A 16,425-nucleotide genomic window follows, 5' to 3' on the forward strand; every position below is an offset into this window, starting at 1 on the left:
AGGGAGAAAGGGAAAGGGAGAAAGAGAGAGAGAGGGAGTGAGGGGAAGCATCAATCTTTAGACATATACTGTACATACTGGAGTAAACGTAACAAAGAATCTGATCATTATACGATACCACTATTTTCTTTCAATGCCATCCCCCAAAGTGAAAAAATAATCAAAACAATAAAATGATAAAATAAAATTTGAGAAAAGGAATGTGATGTATTTGTTTGACACCTCTCCGTGCACAAGATGGGTACTTTTCAAAAGATTAGTTGAGGATTTAAACTTGTACTTTTAAAGCCACTGAGGTTTACATGTGGTTAGATTTGATATCTTCAGGCAAATTGTACATAAAAGATATTCTCTTCTGATAAGAATTTTCTGTCTGGACGTGTTAGTTGCCCTTTACAATTGTGTAGGCCCTCTTAAACTTAACAGCACTAGAGTTTTTCACACATCCCACCCGATTCTCCTTGTAATTTGGAACTTCAGCCTGCGACACACCTCATTTGTTCCATCACGTTTCTGTCAGTGGCCACGCTGGACTTTTTTTTTTTTTTTTTTGTAAGAAGTGGGAAAATTTTTTCTCTTACAACAGTTGCTTCAGCTGCCCTAAAAGGAAGAGGAAACCCATGAGCTAGCAAGCATCTTCCAGTGAATGCTTCGCTTAGCTCTGCCCTCTGACTGTGATGCTTTTTCCTGTTGTTCTGACGTTGTGGCTTTCCACCTGCCTCCTCAACTACAACCACCAGCAGTCAATTCCGAATGCAGCACATGTGGAGCGGAGTGGTTGAATCCTCAGCGTTCTCCCGTGAGTTACAACAGTTACAGCCAAGCAGTTATGTTGCTTTCCTCCTCTGCAGTTCGTGTAAGGTGAAAAAAACTCAGCCAGAGACCCTTTCCTGGTAAGTTTGTAAGAGAAGCATATGGATTTGATTTCTACTTTGGGGCTTTGAATCAGAAAGAAGATCGCCTTCAGCCCCAACCCTCTTGCCAGCTTAGCTCCATTGTACTGCTGACAAAATGCTTGTTCATAATGAACTCCGGGACAAGGCTTGACCGGCTGATAAATTCCTAACATATACTGTATGACTTGGGTTTTTTTTAGTGAATTATTCATGTCTTCCCTTGCTGATTCAAACTGTAGAATGTTTGTTTGACTTATCATGTGATTAACAAGTGGTTTTCACAGCTGCTGTAACACTGTCCTGTGAAGGGCTATCTGTAGGACTTGTTCATTCGGATTTATTTCAGCAAGTTATTTTTTTTTTTTTCTCCAGAGAGTGGATATGTTGTCTATAGAGTAGTCAAGCTTGTTTTGGACGTGTGTTTTTCTTTTTTCCTTCAGAAATCAGAAACAATGAATAGAAAAAAATGAATTACTTAGGCCGCACTTCTGCCTTAAATTGCTTTGTCTGTATCGAATTTAATTTTGCAATGGAAAAAAAGTACAGTTGTGTGCTTTAGCAGAGATTTCTAATATCATTTTTGTCTTCTGAAATAGGCAAACAAGAGAAATCCAGGCAAGCAAGTTCATTAAAGCTGTAACAGTTTGGTTACTGATGAAGGTGCTAAGCAGTTGCAATGCAGTGAGTGCCTTTTCTCTTCATATTCTTCTCTCTAGAAGTGTTGCAAATTAGTGCTGCTGAAACTAGATGGTTTCTGATTATATTTTTCCTTTGTTTTATTTTACAGCCCAAAAGTTTAAGTTCAAAAGAGATGGAGGCTTTAACTGCACACTCGTCAGAGGTAAATACACATAAAGCCCTTTGCTGTTTCTATGTATTAGTGTTTGTGATTGTAAGTGTACTTTACTTCTTATGGGACTCCATAAGACTTACTTCTGAGTAAACTCAGAATTGTTCAACACATCCTACGCTTTTGTAAAGCCATGGTCAGTTAATCCTGCTAAGCTTTAGCTTGAGGAGGGGAGTTATTTTTAATAGCACTGTATTTCTAGTCAATATTTTATCATAGTACACTTGGATCCTTTGCTTGTACCTTTATACAGTAGTTACTGAATTCAAATCAAGCTGAATGAAATGAAAACTCCTGAACTGCCATCCATGCTCATTAGCAATTTTAGGAAATCTGTTTAGATGTGAATGAGTGAGTTACACTCCCTGCTACAGTTCAAGCCAAAGAGACGAGATTTGTGCTCATGACAGAGTCCTGGATTATAATGTCCAAATGCTAAACACCTGTTACTTCCAAAAACCTATTAATTTCAGTGAGCCTGTTTCCAGTGCAGTTGGCAATCCCTTTATAGCCTTACTTGGATGTATGGCTGACATCCAAAGACCAGTTCACATAAAACAGCTCACATTTGCCCTGGGAAATTCCTGACTGCAATCCTCTCTATCACACGTTAGTTCCTGTCTGAACTGTATATCTGTTTAATTTTCTTCACCTTTCCCTGCAGGCCTTCATTATTCACTCAAACTTAGAAGGAATTCATTGATATCAATAGAAGTTTAGTTAGTCCCAAATAATAAAAGACCTACTGATGTCAATAGTAACCATGGCCAATGGTGTGAAACCAACCGTGTTTTGCTTGTGATCGTGTTTTGGATCTATGTTATTTGCAGAGCTCACTAAAGATTCCTTTAACCAAAGGGGACAGCCGTGAACAGTTTTCATACTTTTTGCTGAATGCAATTCAATGTTGCAATTGAATGCATCCTTTCCTGAAACAAGAGAGTGTGGGTTTTGTCTCTTTGTTTTGAGGAACTGAGCGACGTGATGCATTACAGCTTTATTTGACTCTATGATCATGATGAACTAATCATTTTTACTGACTTGTTAAATTTTAGGAGGATCTGAAAAAACGTCACCTCTCCATGACATGTGATAATGAAGATGAGCCATGTCAGCTGATTGGTATGTGTGCAACCTTTCTTAAACATGAACGGTGGAATTCTTCTAAGCCCAATGTACCTTGAACTTTGTTCTCTACAAGTGAAGGGCATTTATTCTGCCCTTTTGAAAGGTTCAGGAAGTGACAGAATGAAACTCAAGCTCTCTTTTGGTCTAGGAAATGGATAATTGCCCACTCTTTTCTGACACTGAGAATGGCCACATTTTTATGTAGTAACCATAGGCTGGTGGGTTCTCAGGTTTAAATCATAAATTATAACTCTAAACTGCCCCCTGGTGACAATATAAAAGGTCTACAGCTGTAAACTATATGGTCGACCAGTCGGCTGTTCTAAAACAAACCATAGGATGGCAGGCTAACTACATATTTAATTGCTACCAGTGATGGTTGAAATAGAGACTGATTTCCTTAGGAAGGGAATTGTGCATAAAATTTTAATATGCAAGTGATACGGACTGCATGATTCCAGCAAGAACAACGGTGGAAGTAGAGAGTTTATAGCTGGCCTGATAGTAGAACAGAGTTAAGTGCCATTTTAATTAAGTTAGGTTTGTGATCTGTTCAAATGTGATATGTTTACTACGTTGAATGTTCTCAATCACTTTCGACAAGAAACCAATTTTCACCTCTGACACCAAGAACAACTGGGCTGGCCCTTTTGCTACTACTAAAGTTTTGCAAACTGCATTTATTTAAATTCAATCGATCTCATTGTTCCTTCTTGCATTGCTGGATGCTGATAAGGAGTACAGGTAATCCTTGACTTACAACAGCTCACTTAGTGGTCATTCAAAATTACAACAGCACTGAAAAAAGTGCCTTAAGATCATTTTTCATACTTACAACCATTGCACCATCCCATTGTCAGGTGATTAAATTGAAATGCTTAGCAACTGACTCATATGTATGACAGTTGCAGTGTCTCAAGGTCATGTGATCACCTTTTGTAAACTTCTGACAAGCAAAGTTAATGGGGAAGTCAGATTCCCTTAAAAAGAATGTGAATAACTACAGGGATTTACTTGCCAAATGTGACAAGAAAGATCATAAAATGGGACAAAACTCAATTAACAAATGTTTCACTTAGCCACAGAAATTTTCAGTTCAATTTTGGTGATACGTTGAAGACTACCTGTACAACTATAGTAACTTTCCCCAATCTGCAATAGACTACAAAGCTCAATATCCCCAATCCATGCCTAGCCAGAGTGGCAATTGATCAGAGTAGGAGCTATAGTCTAAAGCAGGGGTGTCAAACTGGCAGCCTGTGGGCTGGATGCATCATGTGCAGGCTACGTCCACCCCAGCTATGTGAAGGGAGGAAATGTCGCAAAACATCATGTGATGGCAATGTGATGCAGGGAGTTTGACACCTGTGGTTTAAAACATCTGAAAATCATTTTGTTGCCAACAGCTGATTCATATAATTCTATAATCCTATATTCATGCATCTAGTGCTAATGTCACTTATTTGTTGCACATTATTCCTATTCTTTTGTTGTTCAACAGATCGTCACAGGAAAAGAAAGAATGTGATATCTTTGCCATTTACGTTCAGACGATCTACCCATGAATCAGAAAGTCGGGGACATATAGAATCTGTGTTGAAATCACCTTTGTTTGGTCTTCCTCTGTCTCTTGTTTATGGTGCTGAAGATACGCTGCCCAAATCTATACAGGTAAATAAGCAGTAGGGTAATGTATTCCTCATGTATGAATTGTGCTTTGTGCTTTGGCTGTATAATATAATCCCTAACCCAGGGGTGTCTAACTCAAGGCCTGTGGGCTAGATCTGGCCACGGGGTGCTTAGATCTGGCCCAAATGGGGCTGCCCTAGAAGATCTGGCCTGCAGTGCCTCCACCAGCAAAAACGGAACTCAGGAAGACAGTCCTCACAAGTTCCATTTTTGGCTGTGATGGCCTCCTGCAGCCCTCTGACAGCAAAAACAGAGCTCGGGGGCTCTGTTTTTACTGGTAGAGCGCTCAGGCCACAGGTGCCCCTGACACGAGTGATGTCAATCTGGCCATACCCACCCTGGCTATGCCCACCCCGGCCACCTAAGGTCAAACATAGTCCTGATACAGCCCTCAATGAAATTAAGTTTGACACCCCTGCCCTAACCTAAGCAATATGAGGATTTTCTTCTTCCTGCTAGTCCTATATAGAAGACGTTGAATTACGATTACACGTTCTTTAAAATAATTCAAATCTATGCCAGGTAAACTTTTCTCTAAGGCGAAACAGAATCATGAGTTGTACGGTATATTATTGAAGTTTTATAATATTGTGTCAAGAATCCTGCCTTCTTCAGGGAGAAAGGAATTTCTACTTAAGTCTGGGTTAGCTGAAAAGGAAAGAGACGAAAGGCTAGGGAAAATAATATGAGGAGAAAAAAAAATAATGGAGGAAGAATAGAGAATAGTTGCATGTAACCCAACCCGGGAAGTCAGTATCATAATGTATATGAATGTTGTCCTGCCAAATACACGCTACTAAAATAGTGAGCATAGGAGAATGGTGGTGTTCAGTTCCCTGTCTGGATCTTAATACATGTGATATTCTTTTTATTCCTGTTCACGTTATAGGGTATCCTTACAATACTGTTCCAGAAAGGACCATTTTCTGAAGGGATATTTCGAAAAGCTGCCAATGAGAAGGCACGCAAGGAGCTGAGAGAGGAATTAAATGCTGGAGACAACGTTGCCTTAGGAAAAAAGTCTGTTTATCTGCTAGCTGTGGTTTTTAAGGTATACCTCTATTAATTTTGGTTTCTTATTGTAGATCCCAGTTTCTCAAGTGTTAGGAAGAGATATTCCTAAAACCAGTGCAGTTAGGAAATAAATTCCGCTCTTGCTGCATCTTAGGTAGTTAGCCTCCTGATGGAAAATGGTAGGAGACAGCTGGGTTTTTTATGATCTGTCTTTGACTTTGGGATACACAGCCCCAGGAAACTGTAGTATGAACCAAATTGAAAGTGTTCCAAGATGTATGTTGGCTGTCAGTTGCCTACCATACCCTAACTGAAGTTTGTTTCTTGCAGGATTTCCTCCGAAGTATTCCCCACAAATTGTTGCTGACTGAACTTTATGATGAGTGGATGACAGCATTAGAAAAAATAAATCATCAAGAGAAAACTGAAGCCATGAAAGAGTAAGTGGACCTCTCTTCCAAGGGTGTTTTTTTGTTTTTCTGTAGTAAGCAATGCAAATAGACACAGATTCTGAAATCCTTACCAGGATGTTTCCAGACAGATGGCTCTTAAAGCGTTACATGATTCCCTTTTTAATCCCACTCATGCAACAAAAAACTATGGAAGAGAATTATGAATGGGAAATGACATAACCAGTTCCTTTCCTCATTCTGTCCTCCTCCCTAAAATCTCATCAATGAAGCAAAGCTAGGTAAAAGTTTTATCTGGAAAATTTGATTGATGCCAGAGAAAATGTTATCTAAGACTATAGACTTCAGGTTAAAGTTTTACTACATCTCCTATCTATTGTGAAATGAGACAAAAATAAAAGGTTATATTGAAGTGAAACTCTGTGCCTGCTTAAAATAACACTAATTTTCAGTGGGAACTAATTGCTGTCAAGTAAGCCTGGCTACCCAAGGATTCCATGCAATTTTTACTCCTTGTCATTCTCATTCAATTCAATAGAATTTCTTCCCCCAAAAAATGTGGTTAGGTTTGTGTTTTGTTCCAGTTTCAGATGCTTTCTTGTGACTAGATGTGTGGGTTTCCATATTTTTTATTTTCCACATTTCTTATTCATCTTTATTGAAAGCTGGGGAACTATTAATAATGGGGAGGAGGAATAAATCCTCACTGCAAACACTAGCAATGGGGAAAGTAAAAACTAAATGGCTTTTGCAATAAATGCCATTTTTCCCCCTTCCTTCCATTTCAAAAGGCTGCGAGAACATGAGTGGGGGAAAGCAGTAATATTAATTATCCCATAATCAAATCTGACTGACTTCATTACAACACAATGCCATCAATTCATTTCAAATTTGAAACTATGCCAGAATACAATGCAAGGAATAAAATGTGCTTAACTCTGGCTATGCTGGTGATGAAGATGTAACTTAACGGTCAGTCCTCACATTTACGTCTTTCCCAGCAAAAGAAAATTAAAGTAAGAACATAAGCAGAGTTGTGCTTTTACTTTGCAACTGCTTTGCTTTAACAACCAAACTGTCAGACCCAAATTGTGTCGCTAAACAAGGAATACTTGTAATATCTTCAGCTGAAGTATAAGGAATTAATCAAAATACCACATAATGAAAAAAACCCACATGTGCATATTATACATATCTCATACATGTTTAATTATAAATTTAGGAGCATTTCACCCCATAATTTTCCAAGAGAAAATTTCTGCTTGGTGTCTACCCAGGCATTTATTCAGTCCATCCATCATCCATCATCCATCCATCCCTCCATCAATCGATCGATCAAGCTAGCTATCAAGCTATCTAGCTAGTTAGCTACCATTTTGTAACTGCCCATCTCCCACACAGAGAAACTCACAATGAATTCACTGACTGGGACTTTTGAATGGGAATTTTGGGTAACCACTTTAAATCAATACTTCCACATTTTAGAGGAAGTGTTGCTCATATTTAAAAAAAAATCAAAAGCTGCAATCTAAGGGTGACCTTTTTTTTTTCTTATGTTCATTTTTGCAGGGTTGCAAGCAAATTGCCACAGCCGAATCTTCATTTGCTCAAACGCGTGCTTTCTCTTCTTCAACACATCAGCAAAAACTCCAAAGTCAACAAAATGGATTCCAGCAACCTCGCTATCTGTTTTGGACCAACCATGTTGAGTCCAAATTGGGACAAAAGCCTGCCACTTGAAATCCAGAAAGAACTGGCTGATAAGGTACCTTGGTTTTCTTTCCATCTGTTCTACATTTGTCTTTTATCTTTGATTGTTTTTTCTCTAGCCACAAGGAAGCCAGTCAGTACAACATGCTTGGCAATGAATCCCTTTGGTATTTACCTGACTCACAGTGAAATAGTTTCACATTTGAAATAGTGGCCCTATCCTTTAGACCAGAAATTCCCAGTCTTGGCAACTTTAAGACATGTGGACTTCAATTCCCAGAATTTCCCAGGCAGAATTTTGGGAGTTGGGGTGCATATATCCTAAAGTTGGCAAGATTAGGTACCAGTGCTGTAGGCCACATTGCAACATCCTAGTTAATTCAGCTCCTACACACTAGAATTATTTATTTATTTATTATTTAATTTAGTTTGTCAAGCATGTATGAGAAAATAAGTATAAGTATGAACATAACATATAAATATATAAGTATAAATGTGCATATATATATATATATATATTATATATATATATATATATATATATATATATATATATATATATATATATATATATATATATATATATATATATATATATATATATATATATATATATATGTGGATCTTATATTTATTTTTTTCTCCGCGTAAGATTAATATATCCTAAGCAGCGTTTCGATGAAGTCTCATTCATCATCTTCAGGCTTCTGTCTTTGGCTCTTGCTTCTCAGAGCTTCTCAATCACTCTGAGAAGCAAGAGCCGAAGACAGAAGCCTGAAGATGATGAATGAGACTAATAAATAATTAATATAATATTACACACACACACACAACACACACACACATATATATATAATTATTACGAATAAATGGGAAGAGTACCGAACAAAAGATCCACATACAAATACCCGCGAGAACCTCAAAAAACAGGTCTGTAAGGGGGAGTGCATAAGCGCACCAGTGTGCCTACTGTCCCTATCCTCTCTGATGTGGTATTAAGTAGCTGTGTCCCATTGCAAGGTAGCAAAGCAGAGCAAGGTATTTCTTCGAATTGATGCTTTGCTAGCCTTCAACTTCCTGCATCTTCATTTGCATAAGGCAGAAGTCACTTAGAGACTGCTTTCTCTGGGTCAAAGGTAGCACCTTAAAGGCAATCACTCCAACAAATGGAATTGGGTATCTCTATAGAGTCAAAGTGTGTTCAAGATCTTCATACAACCTTATGTTGGATAAGACTGGAGGAGAGGAAGAGAAAGTAAACAATCTTATGGGGAAAAGGAGGATGGTCCAGGTCACATCCACGGTTGGCTTCAAGTTTGCTGCCTTACCCCAAACATACATCGCTGTCAAGGAAATATAACTCTCCAAAACTCAAAGCAAAAGTTCTGAACCAAGAGCTCATAAGCTATTTATAATTATCTTCAATAGCTGGTTAAGAAACTCCTCAACATTTTGATTGCAGACATCAGATCCTCTTGACTGGAAAGTACAGCTTTTGGGTTGGTTTTTAAAACATGCGATCATTAGGAGTCTTTCAATTGTGGTTCTGTGGAAGAAGCTAGTTCTAGCATCAGGGCATAAGCATTGGGAATTATGCAACCAGCTAAAGCCACAACAACACAATTGCAAAAGTTATTCCCATGGAAGATAAGCTTCCATAGGTTCAAATGAAGAGGTTAACAGGCCCACATAAACAAACAAACAATGGCAGTGGGAGTTATCTCAGAAGTGTTTTATTCTTACTGGAAAACAAGGCAGGATTTAAAAGACAAGAATTCTATATGTTGTTTTTCTCCTAGTAGTCTTCAAGGCTGGAATTTACATGTGGATTTCCTATCAAAATATTCTTAACATATAGATTCCACTAATAATGTTGAAATGACTCCAACTTAATTTCTAATTTACATTCTTTGTTTGGCTTGCATAGGTGAAGGCACTGGTGGAATTCCTCATTAATAATTGTTCGGATATATTTGGAGAAGAAATCTACTCACTGTTGTCTAGGAATACCGATAATTCCCTGGATATGACAGGTACCCTGATTTTGTATATCTTTCAAGTGTATATTTAAGATAGAGTCTGGCCAATCATTTTTCTCTCAATGTGCTTAGATTTCATTGAAAGTGCTGTTTAACCATGTTTGATTCTGGTTGTTAAGGAAGTGGCAACCAACCAGTAACAACAGTAAACCATTTCTAAATGTTAACCACAGTGTATCTTAGAGTTTCATAAGAGAGTCACCTATCATTGAGGTTCCTTTCAAACCAGGGAAGAGAAATATAAATAATATATGTAAAGTTTTGGGGAGATTTATCAGAGAGACTGGATCCAATTTGTGGATATCGAATTATAATATAGCATTTTAAGTTATTTTTGGTAAACCAGTGACTATTGAAGTTTAATATAAACATGGTTCAATTTTCTTGTTCCTCTTTTTGTTTTGTTTTTCTTTTTTATCATTTTTATGGACTGTTCAGTTTAGCTTTATTATTTTTATGGAACTTGATCTTTTCCCTATATTTTGTACCCTTAAAATATTTTTTTTTAAATCCTTTTCACTATGTTGGGTAGGAAGCATTTATTCCTCAGTTGCTCGTGATGTACACATACTTTATAGCATTTAGTGCAGACTGACATATTTCTAAGGCTGGTTCTGTCCAACATTAGTCTCAACATTTCCTTTCTTTCCGCCAGAAACATCATCACCAAAACAGCATCATGATTCTGCTTATGACAGCACAGACCTTGAAGGGGAATGCAGTCTCAGTGACCTTCAGCCCAGTGGCTTATCCCACACTAGCAGACCAAGCAGTACAGAATTGTACCCCAAACAGCCACGAACCCAGATCCCTTCTGCCTTCTCCCTGGCTCATTTTAAAATGATGAAGAAACTTGAGAGGAGGTCCTCAGAACCAGACTTGCAGTCTTCCAAGAATTGCCAGAAAGGCTGTGTGAAACTTCCAAAACTTTCCAAAAGTGAGGAGAATTTTATTCTGCAGAAGGAATTGGGACTGAAGGATAGAGAGCTGAGAATGAGAATGCAGACAGTTGAAGAATCCCATCCTTCCTGTCACTACAGGAACAAAAAGCCATCAGATCTCAGAATCAAAGCCAACCTCCCTGCAGAATTATCAAGTGATTCCTTACTCAGCACATCTTCTTCCAGTTCACTAGACAGTGCTTCCTCTATCTCGGATTCTTCTGTATTCACTAGTTCACCACTCTCGTCACCTGCCATTTTCAAGAACAATGTCTTGACGCGGCCACAGTCCTTCTCTGCCAAAATTTCAAATGGAAGGGACAGAGCTGTCTCAGAGCTCAAGAAGCACTCCATGTCATTTTCTGTGGCAACTCGCAAGAAGATGCTGGCCAAAACGGACAGTCAAAAAGGCAGTTTCAAAAAGGGTTCCAGAAAAGAAAGACCACTTTCCTGTCAAATCATTCAAGCAGCTCATGAGGCTGTTCCCAGTCCAGAACCTTCAGGCTTTCCACTAAGACCCCGTTTTATGTCAGCAGTTGAAGTGTTTCAATTTTTAGATCAAAATAAACCTAGAAGGCCTCCTTCCTACGAAGAGGCAACCAAACACTTTTCTGCTGTTAGATTTCCATCACACAACAATTTGAGAGCTCATCCTCTGAGGCCCACCAAGGTTCCTCAGGATTCTGCATCTCAATGTCTGAGGCTCAAGAAAGAGATCACAAACAAAGCAAATGACAGATTCTCTTTGATGAACGACACCCAGGACAAAACACCAGTTGTGGATTTTGTTATTGGAATTCATTCACGGGTAAATTTGCCTTTGACCCCTCAAGTGTACCGTCTCAGGACCATGTCTGGGTCATATCAAAAGAATAAGCAAGAATATGTGACGCTACAGAACAATCAGATAACTTTTGAGCACTTACAACATGCAAAAGAATCCTATGTTTAAACTTAATTGTCTCATTTCAGTACAAATGTATACATTTTATGCCAGGCATGGAAACAAGACTTTTGCCAAACATTATTGCCTAAGCAGATATAAATCCAATTTTCCATAAAATTGTATTGTGTCTAGTATCCAGTGTAATGTGTTTTGCTCTTCGGCCCATTTTGTACAAAATAATTATGTCCTAATCTGGGTTTGGCTATTCCCATGAATGTTAAAAGTACAAACCCATAGAATAGATCAAGTAGCTTTATTCTTATAGTAAACCCCTGCATTAATGGCTTCTCCTTTTTCTGAAAGTAGTCTAGACAGGGATCCAATATAAACAGAAACAGAGAAGCAGAAGATAAGGGGAAATGCTGTAGAGATCTTGAGCCAATCTCTATCATATGACTGAGCAAAAGTGTGCTTTGCAACAGACTTGGCTCTGCTGCTTTGTCTAGTTTTGCATTTCTCAAGTGATAGTTTCTTCCACCACCACTTCCTATTTGGAAAGGATTTCCAACTGAACTAAACCTCAGTGTTATGAAATGGTTCTTGCAGTAGAAACAGCGAGAGTTTCTGTTTTGTTCTGTTTTGTTCACTCGGACCAGAGTGAACAAAAGAGAAATAGTCTGAATGTATAAAAAAGCTTTTTGAAATTATTTTAGTCTTCCCCAACTTCATGCGCTTTGGATGTGTTGAAATGGCAAATCTCAGCTGTGTAGTCTGGGACTTCAGAAAGATGCTATTGTAACTCATCTGGGGAAAAAATGCAAAATTAAAGAGACCTGACAGAATATCCATGCAGATCAACATTGTATAGGTTGACATTTCCCCATAATTCCAGGAGCTGAACATAACATATGTTTATTATGATTCATCAAACAACTATAAAAATTACTCATTGCATAATGCCATAATGTGGTTTATTTGTCTGACTTAGATGGAGTGTGTGAACCCAACCATTAACCAGGGATTATGGTTTAGTAGAATAGCCAAATCCAGCACTGTGGCTTATTCAAGAAAAAGTGATTAAAATAAATGCTTAGTATGCTATGTGATTCCAGCCATTGACACTCTTAATATTAACTCAAAGTGTATCAAAGAAGGCTAAGGCCAATATCCCAAGAATAGTCAGGTAGCTTCTTTAAAACGGTCTCTTAAAGTTTCACTCAGAACCACACTGGTACATGGCCAGCCTGGGTATTCAGGGATGTGTCTCTGTAAAGCAAAACAGAGATAAACTGAGATATCCCTGTGATCTAACATCCCTCCGTATATTTCCAGCAATGTGGTTATTTTAAAAAATCTAAATTTGGTCTTTTCCCAACAATGTCTGCATTGACTCCTAGAAAACAATTCTATACTTGCCAGAGTAGCGAATGACGAGCCAGATAAAGACCTGTTCCACCTCAAAGGTATCTAACAGAACATCAACTTGCACGTTGCCAGAGGCTAGGTTTTACCCAATAATGGCAGAAATATTAGGAACAAAACAGGGCCTATCAAGGACCTGCCTGAAGGTTGGGTGATGGTAATGGGTCTGCAACCTCCTAAGATCCTTACTTTCCTGATCTGTCCCACAAACAGCCCACAGGTGGGCTGCACTTTCATTGACAAGGGGTTCACATCCCTTTGTTTGCGGCTGAAATGCAGCTTCAAACAGGCAGCTAATCAACTCAGGTAGCTCTGATGAGTACAGCAGGAATGGCGCAGAACTCACCTGGGCAGCCTGGGCAGGGGAAAAGTTAGTTGTTTAGAGAAAGCATAGGACAAGGATGGGTGGGCGAGCCCAGCCAGAGATCACAGCTAGGGTTTCTCCTGAATATCACTGACCCACCACTGAAACAGCGATATAAATTATTTAGCCCAGACACTAATGCTATGGATTCTGTTCCATCTCCCTGCCCCAGCAAGCAACTCCAGTCCTGCTTATGATGAACCATGAGGATTTTAGCTGGGGTGATTGCTTGATCACAGACCCTGTGACCATCAGATCATTTTACATAGATGCTTAAGAATACAAAAGTGAATATTTTCAAAAGGAGCAAGACATATTCTTCTTCTTGGTCTTCCTCTTTTCAGTTGAACGATATGAGCCAATGGGCAAGCCCAGATACAGCTTGCATAAAACTCTTGCACATCTCCCCACATTCCCAGTATCAACATTTCCACAGGGCCAGTTGTGGAAAACTCACAAGGCACTTTCTGTTCAATCATCCTTGGTGATTAAACAAAAGTGAATGGTTCTCCAGTAAACATATCTCTCCAAAGATCAGCTATATGTATGAACTTTATTGGAGTTCTTTTGAAGACATCAGGCTGAGTAAGTCGATAAGGTGTAATTGGCCCCAAACTGATGAGAGGCATTGGCCCCTAGGATTTGCATCCATGGAATCTGGCTGGACTACTAAGAGGTTGAATTTGAACAGAATGCTGAACTAGTCAAATCTGAGAATAGGTTATTTGGGGATGAGTACTTCATTTAAAAATGTGTAGAAGAATTGGTATTGGTATTGGAAATCACATCTGTTTATGTTCCGTACAAAGGAAATCATTAACATGGAAACTAAAACATCAAAGACAGATTGTTTTCTATTGCTGGTGGGTTTTTTCCAAATTCACAGTCAGCATTTATCTCTCAATTGGAACTTGCGTTCTTAATCTTACTAAGATTAAAATCTAGATGTTTTTCATCTAAGTCCCTAAAGTGTCAAAGAACATGACAGTTTCTATTTACCAGGCCATTTCTATCCCCATTTTTGGTGCAAGTTTCTAGGTTCCTCAGCAGATATTTTCTTTGCCTGTTTTGTTGTGACTGTATGACAACCATTATATTCTAGAAAAATGACTCAGTGCTTCCATCTATTCACAGATCTCGAGACTTTCCCCATGTTTTTCTGAGACTTAAGGCAAACAGTTAAAGTTCAATGATATGACTCACAATTCCTATCAGGTTGGGTACAATCAATTCTGGTGGGTTTTTTTTTGTTTCTGTGAATACATTAAAGTTGTCCTCTACAACAATATGTTGTTAAAAATTTGAATCCCACCCCTGAATAGCCTCTCCTGCTCGAGCAGGGGATTGGACTAGGGGACCACTAAGGTCCCTTCCAACTTTGGAGAAAAGCTGTCCAAACTGATTATAAAAGTCCACATATGTAATACACCCAGCTAGAACCGTACAGTCCAGAAATACAGTTCAGATCAACATGATGAATTCATAGCCACCTAAGCCCAGCACTATTTCTTAGCCTTCAGTGTCCCGGTAGCAGGCTGTATTGCTGAAGACATGGATGGCAGAAATTCCTGTCTGAAGTCTTCAAGATGCAGCAGCACCTTTTGTGCAAGAACACACATTTCGATGGACTGAGAAATCCACCATACTGTTGTATCATATGATCAAATATACGCAGGGGTGGCACCCCATTTTAGAGAAGTGAGAGCTGAAAAAGATTTTGAAATTGCCTTAAATTTCTCCCTCTTTTGCCCTATTACTCCCACTCCCACCCGCCACCCATCAAAAATACAAATAGAAATTTGAAGCCCTACCCATTCTAGGATGCTTTTGCAGGCACAAAACAAGAGAAACTGGATACAGGCTGTGGTAAATATTGTTATCACTCTTGTGGTTGAGGGTTGAATGCTTTGAGGGATCTATTGTCAAGAGACAGCACAGCATTGGTGACCAAGACTGTTGCCAAAGATGAATAAGGATATCACTTTTCCTTTCTCCCACTCCTTCTGTTTCTTCCCCTTTCTTCTAACCCTGTCTTCTCTTTTTTTCCCCCATAATCCTTAAACCCCATCTCCTCTATTTCTACTTCTTCTCCCTCATCACCATTTTTTTTCCTGACCAGTAGATTTGAATGATTTACTTGCAAAGGTCTTCTTCTCCAACTCATCCTTCTTTTATTTCATTGCCTGTTTTAGCTGCTGAATCTTTCTGGTCCCTTTCCCCCTGCCCCCCCAAGGAATTGAACCGATTAATTACAAAGGGATGTTTCTCCTCTTTACTCTCCATTTCTATCATTATAGTTCAAACTCTTCTACTCTCACTTGTGCTTTCCAAAGGGCTGTTTCCATTTTGGCTGGAAGATTCCCTATATCTAATTTAAAAGAAATGCTATCTTAATAAAAATAACATCACTGAAACTTTTCCTCCCACTTAAAATGGGAGCTTTCATTCCATGTTTATCATTGATAAGCTTTGCATATTAATCTGATTTTCTTGTTAATCATTCAATCCTTACTTTTCTGCTTCTGTTTTGCAACTTTAATATCCGCCCTGTGGTTTGCTTCTCCTTATCTTGCAATCTGAAGCAAGTAGTTCAAGGCACATGACTACGGCAAGAAGGATAAAAGTGACATCTTGTGGTTAGATTCTCATAAGTAACCATAAAAAAGATGTGGTATTTCTGTCGTGTATCATCTATATGCAACCAGTAGCATAATCTCATTTTTTCCTGTCCCTTCTGCGTAATTGGTAAGAGCATCAAAGCAGGCTTGCTCATTAAAAACAGCATTTGAAAATAGTAAATAAAAAGATTAGAAGCAGCAGATCTTTAAAATGAGTGTCTTATGAAACATTCCGGCCCTTTATGATTAAAAGAAATCAGAAATCTAAGTAGAATATCTGAAGGTTTTGAAAGATAAAAGGAAGGTGGAAAGGACAAGAATCATACTATTGCTACAACAGCCAAATCAGCTTATGAGGTGCTGGGAATTTTATCTGAGATTGTCCTCCTACCTAGGAAAAATTCTACCAAGTTTGGAAACTTTCGCAGTTGGCTCCCCTTCCGTTATCAGGATGCAGT

At 38.6% G+C, this 16,425-nt stretch overlaps 1 protein-coding gene and 1 long non-coding RNA gene across 2 annotated transcripts in view; one reads left to right on the forward strand and one right to left on the reverse strand.

The window, feature by feature from the left end:
• The window catches only part of LOC148127690 (uncharacterized), a 288,673-nt gene that overhangs the window by 226,129 nt on the left and 46,119 nt on the right, over positions 1–16,425 (reverse strand). The gene's annotated exons all lie outside the window — the stretch shown is intronic.
• Positions 634–12,528, forward strand: TAGAP (T cell activation RhoGTPase activating protein). Its single transcript, XM_026705253.2, has 10 exons — positions 634–893; positions 1,493–1,577; positions 1,684–1,737; positions 2,802–2,868; positions 4,376–4,545; positions 5,453–5,614; positions 5,908–6,017; positions 7,557–7,752; positions 9,625–9,730; positions 10,392–12,528. The coding sequence occupies exons 1-10, from the start codon at positions 754–756 to the stop codon at positions 11,627–11,629; spliced, it is 2,328 nt and encodes a 775-aa protein (XP_026561038.2). The 5' UTR covers positions 634–753; the 3' UTR covers positions 11,630–12,528.

Source organism: Pseudonaja textilis, chromosome 1, assembly GCF_049901715.1.
Source record: "Pseudonaja textilis isolate UNSWEBS1 chromosome 1, rPseTex1.2, whole genome shotgun sequence".
Taxonomy (NCBI): Eukaryota; Metazoa; Chordata; class Lepidosauria; order Squamata; family Elapidae; genus Pseudonaja; species Pseudonaja textilis.